Source organism: Heloderma suspectum, chromosome 3, assembly GCF_057233095.1.
Source record: "Heloderma suspectum isolate Gila_16-S chromosome 3, 16-S_ref, whole genome shotgun sequence".
Classification (NCBI taxonomy): domain Eukaryota; kingdom Metazoa; phylum Chordata; class Lepidosauria; order Squamata; family Helodermatidae; genus Heloderma; species Heloderma suspectum.
Window position 1 is genome coordinate 226,612,659 of NC_139460.1, and position 23,734 is coordinate 226,636,392.

A 23,734-nucleotide genomic window follows, 5' to 3' on the forward strand; every position below is an offset into this window, starting at 1 on the left:
AAGATCCCAGGGCAGTTTACATAAAGATGTCAATAAGAACGTAATACAATCAGCGTTTAAACAAAAAACTAACTAAACAGCTGATCTAAAATTCCTAAAAAGAAAGGATTATGCCTGATGCTCAAAAGATAACTGAATATATGCTAGACAGGCCTCTCTGGGGAGGGAGTTCCCCAAGTAAAGCACCACTGCTGAAAATGCTTTCTCCTAGATCACAACCTATTTTATTTTGGCTACTATGGTTAAACTGACTAATCTGATAAGAGTAAGAGAATGGAGACTAATAGAGGAGTGATTTATAGAAAGTGGAGTCTTTTTTTATTTACTGAAAAAGAAAAAGCTCAGGAATCATTAAAACCCTTTACTTTTGGGGGGATGATTTAATGTCAGCTTCGGTATAAAAATGATTGTGTTTACATTTTTAAGGCTGCTTTTAATTTGCGATTACCTCTAATGTTAAGATTTGATCATTGTGGGCAATATTTGGTGTTATTACATATCAAGTATTATGATATCACCATATATTATGCAAGTAACAAAATAACATAATAATAATATTTTTAAGGTGCAATCCTAGCTGGGTATGCTGGGAGTTGTAGAACCTTTTTCTCTCTAAATTTGCATAGGATTGCGCTCTTTAAAAGTTATTTTAATACTTGCAAGGTATGTTCTCAGTGAGCTGTTCCAGTTAGAAATCTTGTCCCAACATTCTGTACTAGCTACATGTTCTGAACAGTCTTCAATGGCAGCCCTATATATAACATAATCCAGTCGCCTGACCAAGAAGTTACCAGAGCATGGATAAATGATTGTGATAATAATCTGTAGATGTCATGGTTTTCATTCCAGAGAGTCTTTAAAAGCAACGACAATTTCTTTAAATATGAATAGACTCAACAGAGTTAGGAATATTAATATATGCATCTATAGCTATGTAAAGCTATGAAACCTAAAAACCAACTACACAAAGCCCATTATTTAATGCACAAAGTGCTGAACCTATGAGACCTGGGTTAAAGACTCTGTTCGAACTTGACTCAAACACTTGCTTCTGAACACCAGGGCATCCCAACAGTAAGGTTTATGTCAGCATTACTTTCACAGCTAATTTGTGAAATACATTTGATAACTTAGAGCACAATCCTATATATGTCTACTCAGATGTAAGTGCCACTGAGTTCAGTGGGATTTACTCCCAGGAAAATGGGTATAGGATTGTGCTGTTAGTATTTTTTTGAGGGTCTGTCTCTAAACTGGGTTCAAGCAAAGACAGTCTGAGTCATACTTCCAATTCATTAAGTTCAAAGGATATACAAAGATAAAAGTCAACCTGAAAGTAATACTGTTACTGCAGGCCTTGGACATTATAAGGCTTAGTAGTTTTAATATAAGTATTAACTGGGTATTACCTTGAAGCATTCATTACTTAAGTTTCTTAATTTTAGCTAGCCATGTGATGAGCTAGAAGATCAAAAGTGTGAACTCGTGTACCAACATTTATTTCAGTATTTAAAGTAGTATTAGAAGACATTCCTCAAAAATCAGATGCAAGGAGGCTTCCTTGCTATCATTTAATGCCATGGCAGGAATAGGATAAACTAGTTAAACAAGACTGACAAGGCAAAAACCATGAAAGCTGACACAAACATTTCTTAAGATACATGACTATATTAGAATTCCCCTTCTCCCTCCTTGAGGAAGTCAGTGCATCATTTAACCATTGAGCAATAATCACAAATTATCCTCATTTATTTTCACTGACTTCAAGTAAGATACATGCCACAGGCAAGTTTTATATTTTCCCCATCCATCAACCAGTACTAGCATGGCCTGGTTATAGACACTTGTGACACTAAGCAAGAGAAGCATACTAGTTTACCATACACATGGCCATATAGGCTCAGGGAGAGGCTTTCCAACTCAATATGCAACATTCTTTGCATTATTCAAATAATGAGAGTATTCAATTGGCAACATTATGTGCTTCACTGCAGGCTTAAGTACTGTCTATAAATGTAGATAAACTGCTTCCTTGAGAACAAGAAGGATTTTCATTCATATTGAAGACATTTCTGTGAAAGATGTCATTTTAATTCTAGTTCAGACTGCAGATACCAATACTGTACTGTTATTCTTTTCTTTACTCACTTTTAATCAATCACACTTCTATGAATTCACTACAATTGCAAATTCCAGAAAATCAAGCTAATTATTTTTTTATTTCAAGAGCCTCAGGCTAGCATTTAGGTAGAGTTGCTAGATATCCCTGTAGGAGTCTCTATAACTGTAATGGAAATTGGGAACTCGAAGTGATATATATACTTTTTACAAAAACTTGATATGCTAGATAATTTATTGGGTTGAAGTATAAGAATACTCTCCTGCAAGAACAGTGCCTAGGTTCATCATCAAATACCATCTCAACCCAATATATCTGCCTCATTTTATTTCTTTTAATCATAGTTTAGAAATGCAGATTAGCAAAAATTGAGCTCATCTACTTTTGCAAAATTAACATTTTATTCTTAGCTTCACTGCCACCATTTATTTTTTTCAACAGATCACCCTAAGAAGAACATTCTAGATGACCATAAATGAATGAGTTCAGACAGCTACACTCCCAACTCAACCTGGAGAAACTCTATTTCAGAGATACAACACATGGCTTACATTTTTGTTGTTGTTCAGTTGGGTCCGACTCTTCGTGACCCCATGGACCGTAGCACGCCAGGCCTTCCTGTCCTGCGCTCTCTCCCGGAGCGTGCTCAAGTCCATATTCATTGCATCAGTGATGCTATCTAGCCATCTCATCCTCTGCTGTCCCCTTCTCCTTTTGCCTTCAGTCTTTCCCAGCATCAGGGTCTTTTCCAGAGAGTTTTCTCTTCGCATTAGGTGGCCAGAATATTTGAGCTTCAGCTTCCAGGTCTAAGGTTCAATCCTCGCTCTCCAGTTAAAACAGGGGGAGGGGCACATGTGGTCCTCCTGATGTTGCTGGGCTGCAAGTTCCATCAGCCGTAGTCAGCATAGCCAATGTTGAGGGCTGATGGAAATTGCAGTTCAACAATATCTGGAGGGCCACACATTCCCACTTCTCAGGTAGCTGTGCTCAAGAATGCCACTACTTGAGTCGTTCTACAGCCACTACCAGTTGTAGTAGACAGTATTACACTAGATGGACTGATGCTCTGACCCTGGATAAGGCAGCATCCTATGTCCCTAAACTTTAATATTTAATTATTTTTAACGATCTTAATTTGTCATCAAGATAATATACTGTTCACAAGCTGAGAGTCATAAATTAGTTCCAATCTAACAAGATTTTCTTGTATGGTTAAAGACATATGTCTCTACGGAAGCAAATAATGTATCTACCTCAACTTTACTAGCTCAGTCCCTCGGATTTGGTGCCTAACGGATAAATCTTTGTCATTTCATTATAACCCCCAGTTTGTAGGGAAGATCATATAATTCAGGCTCCTCCATATGTGGGCACATGTGCACATTATGGGCAGTATCCAGTGGTGTCATTACGGAAACTCAAATAGCGTTAGTGGAGCTGTGCCAAATCTTTCCGTTGTGCCATAGAGGGATGGGAGGGAATAGATATGAGCATCCTCTGGTATAGCATGGTGGGTAAGAAAATGAGTTATGATTCAAGAAGTATTTGAATTGGATCTCACCTCTGGAGTAAACTCACTAACAATGCAATTCTATGCACATTTACTCAGAAGTAAGTCCCACTATGTTCAATGAGGTTTACTCCCAGGTAGGTATATACAGCAGCCTTCTCCAGCCTGGTGACCTACAACTGTTTTCAACAACAACTCCTGCCTATTGGCCATGGTGGCTGGAAGTTAAAGTCCAAAACATCTGGAGGGCACCAGATTGGGGAAGGCTGACGTATAGGATTATAGTGTAAGGACGCAATCCTATGCATGTTTAGACAGAAAACTGTCCTACAACTCCCAGCATTACCCAGTTACCCATGCTGGCTGGGGAATGCTGGGAGTTGTAGGACTTTTTTCTGCTGAACTTGCATAACATTGTGGCCTTTGGCAACCCTCTCTCTCTTTCAGTAATTTATCTGAAATACTGAAAGAGCACTGACCTATCACACAGAGTTGTAACAATAACATAATGTATATCAAGTTCTTTCTGCACTTTCAAATACTATATAAATACAATAGCAAGGTGAGAGAATGTTATGGAACACAGCATTTGTGTTTCATAATAAAGTTTCCCTTATTCACAAAGACTTGCTTACTTCTAAACATAATCAATGAAGAACACTTGCAATTGCCTCTCCAAAATCACATGTATCAGTTATTTCCTATAATTAAATCTATACTATTTCAAATTTTAGGAGTTTTACATTACAGGTAGTGGGATCTGAAAACATGCAGACAAAGCAGTTGAGCATTTCTGCAGTCCCACAATTCATATGCAGCTATACTACCCTTCTACCTTAGCTTCTTCAAAGAATTCAAAAGCTTTCTTTAGAAAAGAACAAAACCATTTCCATGAAGTGAATGCAATAAATAGATTTTTTTAATGCTACACCTCTTGTTTTGTGGGTCAAATAAGCAGCAACACTGCAACAACTAGAATTAAACACCATATAAAGCCCACCTGAAGCTGTACTATCTTACATGTAATTTCCTCTTGATTAAATATAACACTTCAAAACAAAGTGGCCCTCAAAACCTTTGTTTCTAAAGTCATGGTGGTAGTATCCATCTCTTGCTATCCAACACCTGCAATGTTATTGGATTGCAATAATACTGGGAGTGCAGTTTCTCAAATTACTTGTTTAAACATTTAGGGTGCAATCCTATGCATCTTTAGACAGAAAAAAGTCCTACAATTCCCAGCATTCCCCAGCCAGCATGGCTAACTGGGTACTGCTGGGAGTCGTAGGACTGTTTTCTGTCTAAAATGCATTGGATTGCATGCACCCTTAGTCTCACTTTATTCAAGTCAATGAGGCTACTCCCAAACATATGGTTCGGGGACAACCGTTGTCTGTTATTTATCTTCTAAATGAAAAGAATACAGTTTAGTTCAGGGTTATTTCCATATTAGCCATAGGCCATAACAGAAATGCAAGGTACTGTACATAAAATATAGGTACTGTACATAAAATGATTAGCAGTACCCATATGATTTACTAAAGGTGCAATTCTATTTTTTTGGTTATTACTTGATTTGTATCCTGACTTTCTAGCACTCAAGGCAGTTTATAAAAAGTCCTACAACTTCCAGCATTCCCCAGCCAGCCAGACTTTTTGTGTCTAAATATGCATAGGATCATGCCCTAAATTGACCAGGAGTCCATATACTTAGGCCTTTTAGGGCTCTCTTTCCTAGATTTTAATCATTGCTACAATCACAACAATTCTCATTTAGGCTTTATTTTTCTCTATCCTACAACTGAGAAGCAAACAACCAAAACCCCCTGTTCCTCTGTACCAACGAATTAAGTCACTTTGAAAAGAGGGCCTGAAGCCCATAAAGTTGTCAGTGCTAAAGGATAGTGACAACGGTAGAAAAAGGTTACACATATATACAACAATGGTAATCTAAGCACAAGGCTGCTGGAGCAAGAGAGAGACCCACAATGTGGTAAGAGACCCACAATTCTAATCTTGCTTATTTTTCTTTGTTTACAGATACAATATGTAAGAACTGCAAGTTATTCAATGGTGTGTGCAGTAACATAAATAGTGATTTTTAACAACGTACAAACTAGTTTTAAAATATTGACAGGATACTACAAATGCAGTTTTTATTGGAATAATATGGCCACAATTGGGAGAGGGGGGGATAAATATATCTCAAGGGAACGTTTTGTGCAAAGACAGGCATGATAAAGGACAAAGAAGGCAGGGACCTAACAGAAGCAGATGAGATTAAGAAGAGGTGGCAAGAATACACAGAAGAACTATACAGGAAAGATCTGAATGTCCCTGATAGCCATGATAGTGCGGTCACTGAACATGAGCCGGACATCCTAGAGAGTGAAGTCAAGTGGGCCTTAGGAAGCATTACTAACAACAAAGCTAGCGGAGATGACAGTATTCCAGCTGAGCTATTGAAAATCCTAAAAGATGATGCTGTTAAAGTGCTGCATTCAATATGCCAACAAATGGAACACTCAACAGTGGCCACAAGACTGGAAAAGGTCAGTTTACATTCCAATTCCAAAGAAGGGCAACGCCAAAGAGTGTTCAAACTACCACACAATTGCGCTCATTTCACATGCCAGCAAGGTGATGCTCAAAATCCTACAAGCTAGGCTTCAGCAGTATGCGAATTGAGAACTACCGGAAGTACAAGCTGGGTTTAGAAGAGGCAGAGGAACTAGAGATCAAATCGCCAACATTCGCTGCATCATGGAGAAAGCAAGAGAATTCCAGAAAAACGTCTATTTCTGCTTCATTGACTACGCTAAAGCCTTTGATTGTGTGGATCACAACAAACTGTGGCAAATTCTTAAAGTGATGGGAGTACCAGACCACCTTACCTGTCTCCTGAGAAACCTGTACGAGGGTCAAGAAGCAACAGTAAGAACCAGACATGGAACAACCGATTGGTTCAAAATTGGGAAAGGAGTACGACAAGGCTGCATATTGTCACCCTGCTTATTTAACTTATATGCAGAGTACATCATGAGAAACGCCGGGTTGGATGAATCAGAGGTCGGAATTAAGATTGCTGGGAGAATTATCAACAACCTCCGATATGCAGACGATACCACCCTAATGGCAGAAAGCGAAGAGGATCTCAAGAGCCTCTTGTTGAGGGTGAAAGAGGAGAGTGCAAAAGCTGGTTTGAAACTCAACATTAAAAAAACTAAGATCATGGCATCTGGCCCCATCACTTCCTGGCATATAGAAGGGGAAGAAATGGAAGCAGTGACAGATTTTACTTTCTTGGGCTCCAAGATCACCACAGACGGTGACTGTAGCCATGAAATTAAAAGACGCTTGCTCCTTGGGAGGAAAGCTATGGCCAACCTAGACAGCATAGTAAGAAGCAGAGACATCACCTTGCCGACAAAGGTCCGTCTAATCAAAGCTATGGTTTTCCCAGTAGTAATGTATGGCTGTGAGAGCTGGACTATAAGGAAGGCTGAGCGCCGAAGAATCGATGCTTTCGAACTGTGGTGCTGGAGAAGACTCTTACGAGTCCCCTGGACTGCAAGGAGGTCAAATCAGTCCATCCTAAAGGAAATCAACCCTGACTACTCATTGGAAGGACAGATAATGAAGCTGAAGCTCCAATATTTTGGCCACCTAATGCGAAGAGAAAACTCCCTGGAAAAGACCCTGATGCTGGGAAAGACTGAAGGCAAAAGGAGAAGGGGACGGCAGAGGATGAGATGGCTAGATAGCATCACGGATGCAATGAATATGAACTTGAGCACGCTCCGGGAGAAAGCGCAGGACAGGAAGGCCTGGCGTGCTATGGTCCATGGGGTCACGAAGAGTCGGACACGACTGAACAACAACAACAAAACCTCATTAGTTCTCCAAATGTTCCTGAAAAGGATACAACGGGGGAGGGGGGACCTCATGTTTCTTCTTGATTCCCTTCTCATCTCTTATTCTCCTCCTCCTCCAGAATATACAGCACCCTTCCCCGAACCTAGTGCCCTCCAGATCTGTCAGACTAAAACTTTCATCATTCCCCAGCGAGCCCAGCTGACTGGGGGATGCTGGGAGTTGTACTCCAGCAGATCTGGAGTACAGGCATTTTAGCATTTTAGCTTTCTAAATTTTTATCTTTGCTGTTTTAAATCTGTATTTTAAACTCTTGCACTGCTGCTAGGTTTTATTGTGGTTGTATTGTTATATTGTGGTTTTAATGTTCTATATATTTTAAATTGTTTTATTGTGTGTTGTTTGGTTTTAATTTTTGTGAACCGCCCAGAGAGGTTCGGCTATTGGGCGGTATAGAAATGAAATTAAATAAATAAATAATCTGGAGGGCACCAGGTTGGGGGAACGGTGCTTTATATAGCAACCCCCGACTCCCCAGGTGACTTTTATCCCGCCTGTGTATCTCTATCTCTGCACGTACATAGGCCACCGACCGCCACGTAAGGCGCGTGTGGTGCGTTTTCGTGTGCTTTTTCTTCAGCCCAGTCCGCTCCGCGTTTACATTCACCTTCTGAAACGCATCCAACGGGCCGCCCTAACGCCACGCTTATCAGCCCACTTCTTACAGATCCCCCCCACCGCCCCCCCCCCCGTACCTGTCCAGCGTCTGCGGCATCACCAAGCCCGTCTGTTCCGACATCCTCTCCGGGTGCGGGGAGCCCGGGGGCTCGGCTACAACAGGCGCCAGGAGCCGGCTTGGAAGCAAGGCCCCAGAGCCTGCCACAAGGAAGAAGAACTTGAGAGACGCACTTCGAAGGGCTCCGGGCGCTTCGTTCGCGACAGCAAGCAAACAACGCCACCGAACGAACAGGCCTCCTGCCCGGACGAGCTACGCCAGCCCGTTGGAAGAGAAGGTGGGGGAGGAGAAACAACAGGGCCGCAGCGTCCGAGGGGCGAGGGAGGCGCGAGAGCAACTGCGCACGCGCCGCCTCTTACCTCACAGAGGAACCGCCGCCACTACGCCCGGCTCCCTCCTCACCCACTCCAAGCGAGATACCGCAGAGAGCGCCCAAGGCACCATGGGGGATGTAGTTCCCACTCCTTGCTACCCCTGAGGGGATTTAAATCCCCCTTCCCCCGCCCCTTCCTTCTTCTTCTCGCGGCGCGCGCGTTACGGGTGCTCTTGCCCCGGCCTTACCCGCAGCTGTGTGCGAGCGCGGTGGCGGGAGGGGTTTTACCTTCGGCTGCGGACGCGGCGAGATGGCTACGCTCGCTGCGGGAAAGGTCAGCACCTTGCCACTGTCAATTTCTGTGCGGGTTGTTCTTTCTCTCTCTTCCGTCCCGCCCCCCCCCCCCCGGTTCCGCATTGTCTTTCCTATCTTGGGTATGGGGAGAGAAAGGCGAGTGCTTCGCAACCGTGTGCGGTAGTATTAGTGGCCCCCTCTCTTCACACCCTCAGTTTCCCGCTTAGTAAGAGAGCTCTTAAGGGGGTTGGCTCGCTACAGTGGGAATCTATAGTCGTTTGACCTCCACCTCCCCTTTTTCCTGCCTTCCCCACACTTACAGGTGTGCCTCTTGTAACCCATTGAATTAAATAGCTGACAGCTTCCACCGCCACCCCTTTCCCTTTCGTTGCGTCCACACAGCAATGCCCGTTTGGGGAAAAGGACGGCTGGGCTTTCTAATGAGTTGCGACTGCTTGACTGTGTTGATTTCAAGAATTCCACTGTAGTAGCCCTAAACAATGTAACTGATTGCCTCTTTATGCAGTAAGACGCTGTAGCTAAAAAATACCTGCTTCCACTAAAGGAAATAAGCAAAGGAGCTTTAAGCACGAGTTGGGTGGGAATATGTTCTCTTTCAAGAATCTTGTTACTTCTCCCTTTCTCCTGGGGGTTGCGTTAAAGCTGTCATTTGACTGTGGCAGTGTTTTCCTCCTCCCAGTTTCTGGAGCACCCGTGGGGTGGCCTTTTACAGTGTCACTCCTCTTGGGAGGAATGAGAGTCCTGCAGATTGGAGGCATTTATATTTTTAAAAACTGGTAAGACATACTTGTTTACAAATATACATGTTGAGCAAAAGTGAAGGAAGGCAGATCCAGGCAGGTAGTACTAATTTTCTGGCTGGAAGCCCAAATCTTCCGTTTCACTTTATGCATGGATGATGCACATGAAAAGCAGCTAAAGGAAAGGTGTTTGAAGCAAGTGTAAAAATAATAATAAAAAAATAATGACAATCAAGGACACTAACCAATGTGGGCCTGCATTATGGAATGTTTTGGGAATGAGACCGTGGAATGGTGCGACTTTTTTCTCTTCTCTATCCCCCCACCTCCACCATAAAAAAAAACTTTGATTAAAATGATCAGCCATTTAGCAAGTAATGATATGGAAATAAGTTGCAATATACTTCTCCTAGGAGATTAGTGAGTTCAAGGTATTAGAGTACGAGATGTTTTCCATAGGTTTAGTTTATTCATTGTACGTGCTGGCTGGGGAATATTGGGAGTTGTAGGACTTTTTTCTGTCTAAATAGGATTGTGCCCTAAATGACTTTCTGTCAGCCCCTAGCAGAGTAGGCTGAATGTCTAGTAGGTAGCCACCAATGCTTATAATTCTAGCTTTCAGTACCCATTACAGAAGCATCTTGCTGGTGTAGAGAAAAGGTTATCTTCCATATCCATATTACAACAGTATGTTATCTTTCATGGGTCTTGCCCTCTTTCTCCTTGGGGCCAGGGCTATAGTAAAGGTCTAGTTTGGTTGAGCAATAAGGGATAATTCAGCCATGTGATGTAAGTTTTATGCTTTTGAAGCTAATTGGTTATGCTTTATTAGGATGGCTTAGGACTGGGTATATGATATGTCCCTGTAACTTTTATAGGGGGGAAATATCTGCTTCAAAACTGGCACTCTCATTTTTAAAAGAGCAAAGTCTTAGAATTAGAATGCTACCTAATGTTTGGTTTGTTTGGTTCTCCAAGACAGATACTGAAAAACATTTAACTAGTATTCTATGGAGAGATCAAGCTTAAATTGCTTATCAGTGATAAATAATTATATCCCACCAATATTTTATGTTTATAGAACAACTAATATTGGGTTTGAAGTTGTTTAAACATAGCAGGAAACTACCAGGAATAAATATAGCAGGATGTAAGCATTTGTATAGCAATTCTAGGTAATGGGGTGTGTTAGCATTCTTATGAGGCTAATTATTTCCTTGTGCAGATTGAAATGGCCTTAAAAGTCATGTGAGAGATATGCCATTATAGAATGAAAGTAATCTTCTGATATAATGGTCTGTGTGGTGATTTGTGATATTAAAGCCTCTTGTTAGCTTTAATTTTTTGCTTACTAACTGAGGTATGTATCTTCTGTAGACAGGGTTAAATCCAACATCATGGTAGTGGAAGTCCAGTAGTGCAATGGGACTTTCTTCCTCTCTCCTCCCTCCAGCACCTCTGCACACCACCCAAAATCTGATCTGGAGGGTTTCCAAGCCCTCTAAAGCAAATTTTGAGGGCAGGAGGGGGGCTGTGAGGTAGGAGGGGAAATCTCCCCCTACTGGTTCTGCTGATGGAAGCAGTTTCAACAATGAAATGTCACTGTTGGGTCCAATCCAATAATATGTTCATAATCCAGACTATGAATGTATACCTTCTAAATACACTGATCAAACAACAGACAACATAACTAGGGGCAGCTGATCCTGCCTGTTCCTCCCCAGTCCTTTTGTCCACTTACTCCTCCATTTTTAGTGCAGGTTCCAGGATATGGGGGATCTTTAGAAAAGGCACCATCAATGGGCCTCCTTAACTTGAAAGAGAAGAGGGTATGCAAACCTCACACTGCCTCTGATATTCTTGGATGCTCTATTCAAAGCATGGATGCTCTGGTGTTGGAGCAGTGGGCCTTTTGCTGGTCTTAGTGCCTGGCATATGATTGATCTCAAACAGCCTCCTCTGTGTGCACTGGGGAAAATGCTGAATTCTGCTCACTACTGCACTGGTAGGGGAAGGAGGGTGGATTAAAGGACCCTGGGGAGGAATGGGTAGCAATAACTGCTTTGACACCTCCTGCTTGATCAGTACAAGCAAATCCTTGCTTTCTAGGTCATAGTCCGACAAGTTCTAAAATAAAAGCAAAAATTCAAAACATTTTAGGCATTATACTGTTTTAGGACTTTGGTCCTAAGTGAAGCCATATATTTTTCCTTTGTTCTAGAGCAGTCTTCACCAGAAACAGTACCTTTTTCTGGTGATATTAACACTTTCTGTGTCTTGCAAAAATCTGTAAGCTTCACGTGAACTAGAATTACATTTTCAAATGCACTATACGCGTATTTTATTATCAGCCTTGTTGTTGTTGTTCAGTCGTTCAGTCGTGTCCGACTCTTCGTGACCCCATGGACCATAGCACGCCAGGCCTTCCTGTCCTGCGTTCTCTCCCGGAGCGTGCTCAAGTTCATATTCATTGCATCGGTGATGCTATCTAGCCATCTCATCCTCTGCCGTCCCCTTCTCCTTTTGCCTTCAGTCTTTCCCAGCATCAGGGTCTTTTCCAGGGAGTTTTCTCTTCGCATTAGGTGGCCAAAATATTGGAGCTTCAGCTTCATTATCTGTCCTTCCAATGAGCAGTCAGGGTTGATTTCCTTTAGGATGGACTGATTTGACCTCCTTGCAGTCCAGGGGACTCGTAAGAGTCTTCTCCAGCACCACAGTTCGAAAGCATCGATTCTTCGGCGCTCAGCCTTCCTTATAGTCCAGCTCTCACAGCCATACATTACTACTGGGAAAACCATAGCTTTGATTAGACGGACCTTTGTCGGCAAGGTGATGTCTCTGCTTCTTACTATGCTGTCTAGGTTGGCCATAGCTTTCCTCCCAAGGAGCAAGCGTCTTTTAATTTCATGGCTACAGTCACCGTCTGTGGTGATCTTGGAGCCCAAGAAAGTAAAATCTGTCACTGCTTCCATTTCTTCCCCTTCTATATGCCAGGAAGTGATGGGGCCAGATGCCATGATCTTAGTTTTTTTAATGTTGAGTTTCAAACCAGCTTTTGCACTCTCCTCTTTCACCCTCAACAAGAGGCTCTTGAGATCCTCTTCGCTTTCTGCCATTAGGGTGGTATCGTCTGCATATCGGAGGTTGTTGATAATTCTCCCGGCAATCTTAATTCCGACCTCTGATTCATCCAACCCGGCATTTCTCATGATGTACTCTGCATTTAAGTTAAATAAGCAGGGTGACAATATGCAGCCTTGTCGTACTCCTTTCCCAATTTTGAACCACTCGGTTGTTCCATGTCTGGTTCTTACTGTTGCTTCTTGACCCTTGTACAGGTTTCTCAGGAGACAGGTAAGGTGGTCTGGTACTCCCATCACTTTAAGAATTTGCCACAGTTTGTTGTGATCCACACAATCAAAGGCTTTAGCGTAGTCAATGAAGCAGAAATAGACGTTTTTCTGGAATTCTCTTGCTTTCTCCATGATGCAGCGAATGTTGGCGATTTGATCTCTAGTTCCTCTGCCTCTTCTAAACCCCGCTTGTACTTCCGGTAGTTCTCGGTTCGCATACTGCTGAAGCCTAGCTTGTAGGATTTTGAGCATCACCTTGCTGGCATGTGAAATGAGCGCAATTGTGCGGTAGTTTGAACACTCTTTGGCGTTGCCCTTCTTTGGAATTGGAATGTAAACTGACCTTTTCCAGTCTTGTGGCCACTGTTGAGTGTTCCAGATTTGTTGGCACATTGAATGCAGCACTTTAACAGCATCATCTTTTAGGATTTTAAATAGCTCGGCTGGAATATTGTCATCTCCGCTAGCTTTGTTGTTAGTAATGCTTCCTAAGGCCCACTTGAGCCTACCTTATTCATTTGTGGCTCCTTCTTTTCAGACAACAGTGTGAGACCAAAAAATGTTTTGGCTTCCAAACGCATACTGTACTCTTTGTATTACAAAAGCCATCCCACTAAAGTACTCTAATGATCCAATTAAGACTTCAGTGAATGCTTTCCCTGTACATATTTTATTTTAGGCCACCCCTCCCTTTTCCATTACTAGAAATGGAAGCAAGCTATTCATTAGGTATTTGGGACATGTCACATGTCTGATTTCTGTGACCACTTCCTCATCCCTAATATACATTGACCCAAATAGTTGTGTGTTTTAGGTATGACAAACTCTAAGAAATCTTCCTTATCATAATTATGAAGGTTTAACATAAGTTATATTGATCTACTTTGTGTCTTTATTTTAATAACTACTACTTCATGTGATTGAGCTCATTTTTTCTCATAGCCAAATCTCTGGGCCTTACATCCAAAGGAAAACAGACTGCACTCTTATGCATACTTATTGTTCATTGTAAATCGTAATACATATGCATATGAGCGCAAACCCCCCCCCCCACATACTCTTCAGAAGAAACCTGTTTACAACCTGGAAGAAAATGGCATCATAACAATAAAAATATAATTATAAATAATGAGGACAGTCAAGAAACAGCAGTGTAGAATAGCAAAATCAACATCCTTATAATCAGAACTAAAGCAATGGTAGATTTAAAGCGGGGGGGGGGGAACCCAACACACAGCAGAGAAAGAAATAACGAAACCTGCTCTTGGCCCATACTAAAGGCCTGTCTGAAAAAGTAGGTCTTGGTGTCTATCTAAAAGTGTTCAGCACTGGGGCTAGATGGACTTTGCTAAGGAGGTCAACCCACAGAGTTGGCACCATAAACAAAGAAGCCCTGCTTCTTATAGATGTACACCACAATTCAGCTAGCAATGGAATGTGTAGTAGAGCATCAGCTGTTGAATGAAGTCCTTGGGGAGGATATATTGCAGGAACATGGTCCTTTGGGTTCCCAAGTCTTTTGAGATTTGAAAGGCAAGAACAAACTTCAAATTCAGCCCAGAAACTAATATGCAAATAAAATAGCACTGCTATGATATGTTCAAGCCACCCTACTCCAGAAAACAGTGTGGCAGTAGTATTTTCAACAAATCAAAGTTCTGGGACATTTTTCAGGATAGCCCCATATAGAGGATGTTACAATAATCTATGTTGGAACTTAACTGAGGTTTGAATGATGGTGATTTGTAGGTGGCATACCAACAAAAAGCAGGTAAGATTAAGAAACACTCCTAGGCAATTACCACCTGCTGAGCATCCAGAAACAGCACTGGATGAAAGAGTACCCTCAGGCAGCAAACCTCAATCTTCAGGAGCAATGCAACCCAATCCAAGAAAGGGTGTATTCCCAACTTCAGATCTGCCACCCAAATCAGAAATAGTTCTTTCTTATCTGAATTAAGTTTATTCATCTTCATCCAGTCCCTCATAGCTTCCAGTTATCAATTCAGGGTTTCCACTGCCTCCCTCAGATCAAGTTAAAATGGGGGTTGTGGTGGTAGTGTTGATTTAGTTAGGAGAAACCCCCATTGAACTCAGTTCAATACATTCTGAATAAATGTGTGTAGGGTCAGACTACTCTAGTGTAATTAAAGTTGGTGACTGAGATCTACCATAGCCAAACCCAAACTTATCATGTAAGTAAATAACTGTTTGCATTTTAGCACAGTGTACCTGATGCTACTTAAAAACAGAACTCTTGGGTCTTTTCTTCCCCAGGTACCTCTGTCAAACAAAATGCTAATTGGTAGTAATTATGGAAATATGCAACGCTTTGCATTTAACTTACAAAAGTAACTCCATCCTATTCATTATAACATAGGAAGAAAATTAATTAATATGATTTGTGCTGATGCTGCACACTGGTTACTCAGACTCACTTCAGTTTTGAATTGTGGGGGTGGAAGGCCGATATACCTAGGATATAGAAAATGAATTCTGACATTTGTGTAGTGAATAACAATACTTTAAATTATTGGCATTATTGTTATCATTAATCATCTCTGCCCACATATTATATGTGGATCCAAGACATTTTAATCAATGTTAATATTTTAAGAATCGATCATTTGATAATAACATTTGACACTAAAAATATTCTGACCAAACAGAATGTATAACAATCCTGTGTGTGTGCTTGCTTTTTTCTCTCTGTTTTAACTGAGTTCGTACATCTGAAGGTGCTTGGGTGGGAGGTGAGTCTAACTGTACACACGTGTGTGTGTGTGTGTGTGTGTGTGTGAGAGAGAGAGAGAGAGAAATGTGCCTACGTATTCACATATGGACTCTGCATTTGTTGGCTTAGTAGAGCCTAGGGAACAAATGCTAGGGATATGCTTTGCTTGTAAGCTTCTCAAGAGCATATGACTAGTAAATGTTTATTATATTATTTATTAATTGAAAGTATTTATAGGCTGCCTTTCAGGGCTGTGTCATTGCAAAGGAGACTGGCTTTTTAATCTGAACTACCAAGGAACTCTGTGTGTGTGTGTGTGTGTGTGTGTGTGAGAGAGAGAGAGAGAGAGGGGGGGGGGAGAGAGTGAGTGTGAGGGGCGGGAGGAGGTGTGTCTTTTTTTCTTTGGAAGATACCCTGCTGGTTACTTCAGATCTAGCATTGTTGTAGTTGCTTACTTGGATAGCTATTACCCTGTCTGATCTTCATTTGCATACGGGTCAAATCGTTAAAAGAAAATCCCTAGCGTTTTGACCCATGTCTAAAGTAAGATCAAACAGGCCCATTCATATTAAAATAACGTTTGTTTCCAAAAGTACCTGTTAGACCAGTTTTCTCTCCTGAAGAGACCTATATCTGTAGCTGGACGCTTTCCCCCTTGTTTAAAACGTGCAGTTGTGCCTTGAACGCTATTCTCCCAGCCTGCCCCTGGTCAAGAAAATACTTCAATCCCCACAATTCCGTGGCCGCACATGCGCATTAAGCTTACAGTTGTCAAAGTGCTCTTGTCAGAGCAATTTCTATTTGTCATATACCAAACCCGAAAGAAGGAAATAGACATACTGTCCCTTCCTTTATTGATCTTTAAACACAGAATACTCAGAAGGTAACTGTTCTCGGCTATTCTGCCTTGACTGCGTGGGTTACTGCATGCAAATGAAGTATTATTATGGGGATATTGGTTTTCCTGTACTGTACTTTAGACCGGCACAAATACATGCACTGGAAGAAAAGGGGTTGGAGGAATCAGTAGGCGCCGCATATCAGCCGAATACTAGATATTTGGCAGCCTCTTTTTTCAGAGTAACATCCAATTTTTCTCTGTTCGGTTTGAGCGCGTTCACTTAATGGTAGTTCTTGACCTTGACAGGGAGGGGTGGAATTCGTAGTGAAATCTTACATGTAGAAGTGATGTAGAAAACAACGCTAAGTAATGTGTGAAGCTGAAGTTCACAAAGGTATCTCAAATAATTGTTATAGTACAGCTTATCTGCTGTACTGGAAGGAATAGTTTTAATGTTAGTATTAGCCATTGTTTGTATACATGTTTTCCTAAATGGGCTGTTAAAAAGTCGGAGGGGAGCAAATTATCTGGTTCTTTCTCTTTGTATGAAATTTCTTGTATTTATTTTGCCTACACTTACCATTGTGGTGAGTTTGCTCGCAGTGCAGCTAATGGAAAACTACACAAAGGCTGTAATATTATGGCTTACTGCAGTGCTACTTTAAAGGTTTCTCTGCACCCCCTACAGCAGCAGCAGAAGAGCTGCGTGCCACAGATGCGTTAGTCTACTCCTTTTGGGATTAGGATTTACCTTAATACACTCTATATATGCACTCTCCACAAGGCATTATTTTTAGACTGTATGCATAAATTACCAATAAAGAAAACTATTTTTATTTCTGGGAAATAACTTCTACTATGGATTAGTGCTCATACAATTTTGTTGTCTTTGTTCATTTAATTGACTACCTTTATTAACAGAGATCTTGAATTTAGGAATCTTGAAATTAGTAGATGTGAGAAAGGAAATTACTGTCTTCATAATTCTCATATTTTTAAAGCCACTGCTGTTTTGCCTTGATACAGTTAAATATTAAAGGCGAGTGATTAGAATACTATGGCTAAAACTGTGGAGGTGGGGGGGCATTAGATTTTGAATGTTTCAACATTATTTGGGGATAGTATATTGCCAAAATAAGCCTATTTAATTTGATACTGTTCAGCGTCTTACCCAGATGGCTGTCTTTTGTTTGGCCTATTTCACCTTTTGGTCTTCCTCAGATAGCTTTCTTGAAGAGGGGAGCCTAGTGAATGCATTATTATTATTATTCCTATTTTTGTCCTCTATCTAGTGATTTATATTGTCAGTTTCATTTTAAGTCGTGCATGCCTAGGCGTGGAAAACGCTTCTGCAGATTGCCTATAGGGAAATGGTAGAGCGTCTGAATAGTTTTACCAGTTTTATGCGGGATGATGGTTGCATATTTTTTGGCCCCGAGTAATTTCGTTCTTGAATGATGAACAGCACAATCCTATATATCTACTCGGAAGTACATCCCATTACGTTTAATGGAGGTTACTCCCAGGTAAGTGAATATAGGATTGAACTTAATGAGATTTACTTCTGAGTAGACAGTATACGATCATTATATTTAACGTGACTGGAACACAGAATAAACAAGTGGAAAACAAAAGACAAAATTGGCTGTTAACAGGATAAAACAAAAGAGCTATTAAAGCAAGCAAAACTGTATACCCTGTTATGTCCACAACGCCTCCCTCCTTCGGTAGCTTAAGGAAGCGATAGTTTGGCTTAGGCTTTTTCGTTTATTCCAAGCTCTGCGAGTATGAATGTTGAACTGTTTTTAGTTAATTTGGTTGAACCTGTTTGTTGATTAAACAAAATGGGTACCTGGCTCCTTTAAAAGTCTATTCATAGGAAAGGGGGTGGGGGAGAGTAAAGGCTGCTGTCTTTTTAACCTTGCTGAAGGACGCAGCAGTATTTATTGACGTATGCAAATAACAGGGGAGGAGGAGGGTGTACGGAAAAACAGGAACCAGAATCAGTTTCTCATTGCAGGGCGAGAGCTCTGAGTTCCGGTATAAGAGAAAGAGACGTGGCGAAATTTCTGTATATCTCTGCCCTATAAGCACATCTTTCCTTTACACTGAAGGGAACCAAGACATCGAAAAGGGTGAAGCGTCTTGAAATGTATTTTTAGAGGCAGTGTGGAGCGATCGCTCTGATTCAAACCGCGTACTCCTAAAGAGGGGTGGGGGGTGGGATTACGTATTAGTCTTGCCTTGCAACTTGCGGCGGCATTATGCTAGCTGTGGAATTCTAGCAAACAGCAGAAGGTTAAAGCAACCGTATGAATGTTAACAGTCCGTCTTTGTGGTTCTTTCCCCTCCCCCCACCTTCTCTCGTTTCAGCTGCGCAAACCATGCAGGATGATTTACTGATGGACAAAAGCAAAGCCCAGCCTCAGCAGCAGCGGCAAGATCCAAACGCAGCAGAAGCCCCTTCTACACCCATCACGTCAGAGACACCCAAACCAGAGGACGGCAGCCCAGTGACTAGTATTGGCTTAGCAGCTCCTGCCCAAAATAGCAAAGAAAAGATGCAGATGGAGTCTCCCATCTTGCCGGGCTTAAGTTTCCACCAGCCTCAGCAGGAACCTACAGCCGGCACCTCATTGTCTCCCTCCTTTGGAAGCACCTGGTCCACTGGGACCACAAACGCAGTGGATGATAGCTTTTTCCAAGGAATTACTCCAGTCAATGGGACAATGCTTTTCCAGAATTTCCCTCACCACGTCAATCCTGTTTTTGGAGGCACTTTCTCCCCCCAGATCGGCCTAGCCCAGACTCAGCACCACCAACAGCAACAACAACAGCAGCAAGCCCAGCAGCAGCAAAGGAGATCTCCAGTCAGCCCTAATCAGGCATCCTTTGCCCAGAGAAATGCTGCTTATAGCCATCAGCCCATCATGACCAGCAAACCTTCCTCCTCCTCTGCCTCCACCTCTTCCCCTTCCAGCTGGAATAACCATCAAAATGCAGCCTGGAGTACACCTTCCAATCCTTGGGGTGGGCTGCAAGCTGGCAGGGACCCGCGAAGGGCAGTAGGTGTGGGAGTGGGTGTGGGAGTGGGTGTGGGAGTGCCATCTCCACTCAATCCCATTTCACCCCTTAAAAAGCCCTTCTCTAGCAATGTCATTGCCCCACCGAAGTTCCCACGGGCTGCTCCCCTAACCCCCAAATCCTGGATGGAAGACAATGCCTTCAGGACGGACAATGGCAACAATCTGTTGCCTTTTCAGGTACTGTCTTTTAATTGAGTGCACAAGGGGGAGGGATGGGCAAATATTTCAGTATGTATTGTAATCTAATTCTATGTAAAACCAAATGCCACTTTTGCCATTCCAGCTCATGCCTGCATTAGTTAACCATCTTCCCTGAAATCATTCAAGCTATGCATTTCCCAAAAGCATTCACATATGTCAGAAATTCCAAGTGCAAATTAGTCAGATTGTGTTTTTAGACTTTTTTGTTCTGTTAGAAATATTTGCTGCTTGGTGCCACCCTTCTCCCTCAGCCCTTTCCGCTGCTTATATGCCTCATGTTTTATGCATTTTACTTGGTACATTACTATTTTAAAACCTGAAATATAGGAATATTATAGATCCAGCAAAGTAGATGGCTTCAAATCTGAAATGAAATGGCTGACTAAAACCAAAAACACTTGAGGAATCTAGTTAATTACCTTCTCCACATTAAGGGCTGAGCCCTTTCTGCTTTAGAAGGCTCTACCTTATTAATGCTGAGAAATGAGGTTCAACAGGATTGTGTTTGCAAAATCAGGCACATGAATGCAAATGAAATGCTGAAATTGCTGAAGTGTAATCATGGTATTGTGTTTATGGTGTGGGTTTGAATGCATTCAGAGTGTTGGGTGTGTGTTGACCTGAGTATCAGTTGCTTTTAATAAGAAAATTTATAATGGTAGCAAGAAGATTAAGAAATACAGAGAAGATACTTGTGTGGAATAAATATTTTCATTCTATTTTGTACATTATCAGAGGAAAGATACAATAGGACACGACCTTCACAGCCATATTGCAATGGAGCCTATTTACTAGCTACATAAGCCCTGAAATATTTAAAGCGGCAGTGTCCTTCGATGGTTTTGTTATCTAAGATGTCAAGGGAGATCAGTTGCAACAACTGAAACTGGGGAAAATAGAAACTCTGAAACTTTAATGTAGAATGGAACTTGTCTTGGTGTTAAATGCTGCCTTAACTGAATAATTGGCACATGCACTTTACCTGGTGTCCCGTATCAGATTATGAAGATAAAAGCCTCTTTGGTTTTTTGTTTAGTTATCACTTCCAAATACAGCTAGACTGTTCTTTGAAGTACAGTGACATTACCCTTTTTCCCCCTAGTTTTGAAGGAACACACTTGAAGGAAAGTCAGTGTTTTCAGTACATGTAATCAATAATATAAACTACAATAAAATCAAAGGTATTGTTAAGGTTGGTTTAAAATGCAGTAAATTCAGTGGTGCACAATGAAATCAGTCTAAGAAAGTTGCTTCCTTTCATTCAGTCAATCAAGTGTTGCTGTCAGGCCTCATTTTGCTGCTAAATTTTGTTTAAAGGGAGAGTTGCTAATTTCCTGTTGGTTCTCAAATGCTGGAGGAGGAGCATGCTTCTGCCAGTCAGTCTTGAGAGCTTTAAAGCTTGGAGGGGGTGCATTTTGGAGATAGGGACCATTCTACCTTTGCTTTTGTTGCTCCATTACTACATTCTATAGAGTGTGTAAGATTATTAGATGGCTCTAGCAATATATAGGTTTCCATACTGGCATCTGGAAGAATAGGTGTTTCGGTTAAGATATGTAAAATATCTTCCCATCCTTGGTTAAACCTCTAGAACAAGGCAATGTACAGCATTTTCCTTACAGATAATGTTTCTTGCAGTATTTATAACCCAAACATTGATATATCTTGTGATAAATGAAAGTAGAAAGTCTCTTAATTATAAAAGACACTTTAGACTCAAAATAGATCTTTTGAATACTAAAGGTGAATATAAGTTGCTGCTTGTAGAACCAGTGATGAAATGCTTCCTTTTATTTAATGTTCTATTTAAGTAAAAGCAAACATAAATAATTTGCATAGAAGAAATGTGATCCTCAAATGAAGCATGACTTCTCACCATGAAGGACACAACATTGTAGATTTATGACCTGAGACTATCCTCCACGAGAGAAGGATCCTAGTAATCACTATTTTTCATATGGCGGACATATCTAGTGATTCCCCATTCCCAGGAAACCAAATGAATTTTGGTTCTGGAATTGGGGGTCTAGTGATCTCCAACACAGGGCCGCCCCAAGACATTTTGTTGCTGAGGTAGAGTAGCAAATGGTGTCCCTAACCACCCAAATCAAGGTGCATAGTACCCAAAGCCAGGCAAGTTACTTTGGTACATGAAGCAGAAAATCCCACAAGGACCTCTCCCCATCTCTGGCAGTAAAAATATAACAGTAACTGAAATAACAATTTGCTGCCATTTCATGACCCCCAAAATCTGGTGCCTGAAGCAGCTGCCTTGCTTAGCTTAGTGGTAGGGCCAGGCCCTGCTCCAACAGAATTTTCAGGCTTCTCATCAAACTACAGCCCACATTTATTGAAGTAAGCCATGACAGTTGAACTATATAACGCTAAGATAACTTTGTAGTATAGCTATATCTTTTATTATATCATGTAAATTTTAGTACTGGAACTTCTTGAGTTGGGAATTTGCACTAATAGTAAGAATACCAAGTGGCACAATTTTACTTTAAAAATACATGGCTAAGTATTTTCCTATAAAGAGCAATTAGGCAGTTTGTTACACATTTTGGTAGTTGGTGCTATTTGAAAATATTTTGATTCTCTAGTTTTAACTCAGGGTGTTAACTTGAATGGTGTTGAGACTTAATGATTTGTCTGTTCTAAAAATAGCTATATTTTGTTACCTCATTAGCTGACTAACGTCTAGTATTAAATTTCATGTCTTGTATGTGTTGTGAAAATGTTAAAAAAATGCCATAATTATAAATACCTAGTGAGGTGAAGACCGTACTACTTACTGACCTACCAAATGGTCACAAGAAGAGATGTATGGAAAATATGGTGAAGCACTGAAAATTTGTTCTGGTAATCCAACTGTATCAATTACTTGATCTATTTGTTTACCATCCACAATGTTCATGGGCCCAATCCAGTCTTTGAATTCAAGACATCGTAGCATTATTTAAACATATATGTAAGGAAAATAAGTGGTCCTTTCTGGGAAAAGGCCTTGTCTTGTCTTGAATAAAGTATTTGTATAATGCCTTTTAAAAAGTAGTGCTTCTGCGTATGCAAAGCATTATTTGATTGTGTCAACTGCAAGTAGTTCCCCAAATAATTTGTATGTGATATAGCTGGTTGCTTCTCTAAATGAGCATCAAGTCGCTGTTCCTAATTATTACCTTATTTATCTGTGTTTATATTATAGCATTCATATCATCAAGCATATCATTTGGCTTAAAAGTTACCTTGTGTAGGACAACATTATTCTATTGTTGCTTCTGAAAGGATCCTGCTTTTGAATTGTTACCAGGATATCCTGGGACTTGAGTCTCTTAGATTAATTGTAAAGTGTTCAATAATGTGTGGCTGTGATAGTGTCTCTTTCACTTCTACTGCATCTATTTTTGAAAACTGGTGCATGTATTTGCTTCCCAATTTATGCAGTTAATTTTAAACTTTTGGTTTTGCTGGCTTGAATGTTCATTATGTCCTTTGGAGTAAGTCCATAAGGGAACAACTGAAAAATCTTGAGTGCAAATTGAGGACAGACACACAGCAGTTGTGAGGTAGAACTAAATTTCAGTAATGTTGGTAACTGACCTTTAGTATAAGAATATATGTTTAACATCATATTTTATGTCTAATTATATTTTAACTTGAGGAAAACATGTTCTTTAACCACATATGAGTAGATGTATGTATTACGCCATATGTTGCTCTAAAAATACAATTCGTGCTTACCAAGCAAAAAAGAGAGGAGGCAGACACAGCGGCTACAATTCTGACATAACACATTTTTACCTAGTCATTATTCATTAGGTTTGAAGGTGATAAGATGGGCTATTTCAGTTATTTTAAAGTGTATATGGTATGTTTTAAAAGCATTATTGAAGCTTGGCTTTCAGAATTGCCA

The 23,734-nt window shown here is 41.0% G+C and overlaps 2 protein-coding genes across 10 annotated transcripts in view; one reads left to right on the forward strand and one right to left on the reverse strand.

Moving 5' to 3' along the window:
- The window catches only part of MARCHF5 (membrane associated ring-CH-type finger 5), a 32,720-nt gene extending 23,940 nt beyond the window's left edge, over positions 1-8,780 (reverse strand). Inside the window, exon 1 of the mRNA XM_084845899.1 lies at positions 8,258-8,780. Within this exon, the coding sequence (XP_084702025.1) occupies positions 8,258-8,301 (44 nt within the window). The 5' untranslated portion in view covers positions 8,302-8,780. The remainder of the gene's footprint in view (positions 1-8,257) is intronic.
- CPEB3 (cytoplasmic polyadenylation element binding protein 3) overlaps positions 8,776-23,734 on the forward strand; it is a 126,395-nt gene continuing 111,436 nt past the window's right edge. For 2 of the 9 annotated variants that reach the window (XM_084845894.1, XM_084845897.1), the window contains exons 1-2: positions 16,419-16,576; positions 18,908-19,797. In XM_084845894.1, the coding sequence (XP_084702020.1) occupies positions 18,919-19,797 (879 nt within the window). In that variant the 5' untranslated portion in view covers positions 16,419-16,576; positions 18,908-18,918. Of the gene's footprint in view, positions 8,886-16,417; positions 16,577-18,510; positions 18,670-18,700; positions 19,798-23,734 lie in introns of those variants that run through there. The other 7 variants (XM_084845893.1, XM_084845896.1, XM_084845891.1 and 4 more) reach the window with 6 other exon arrangements.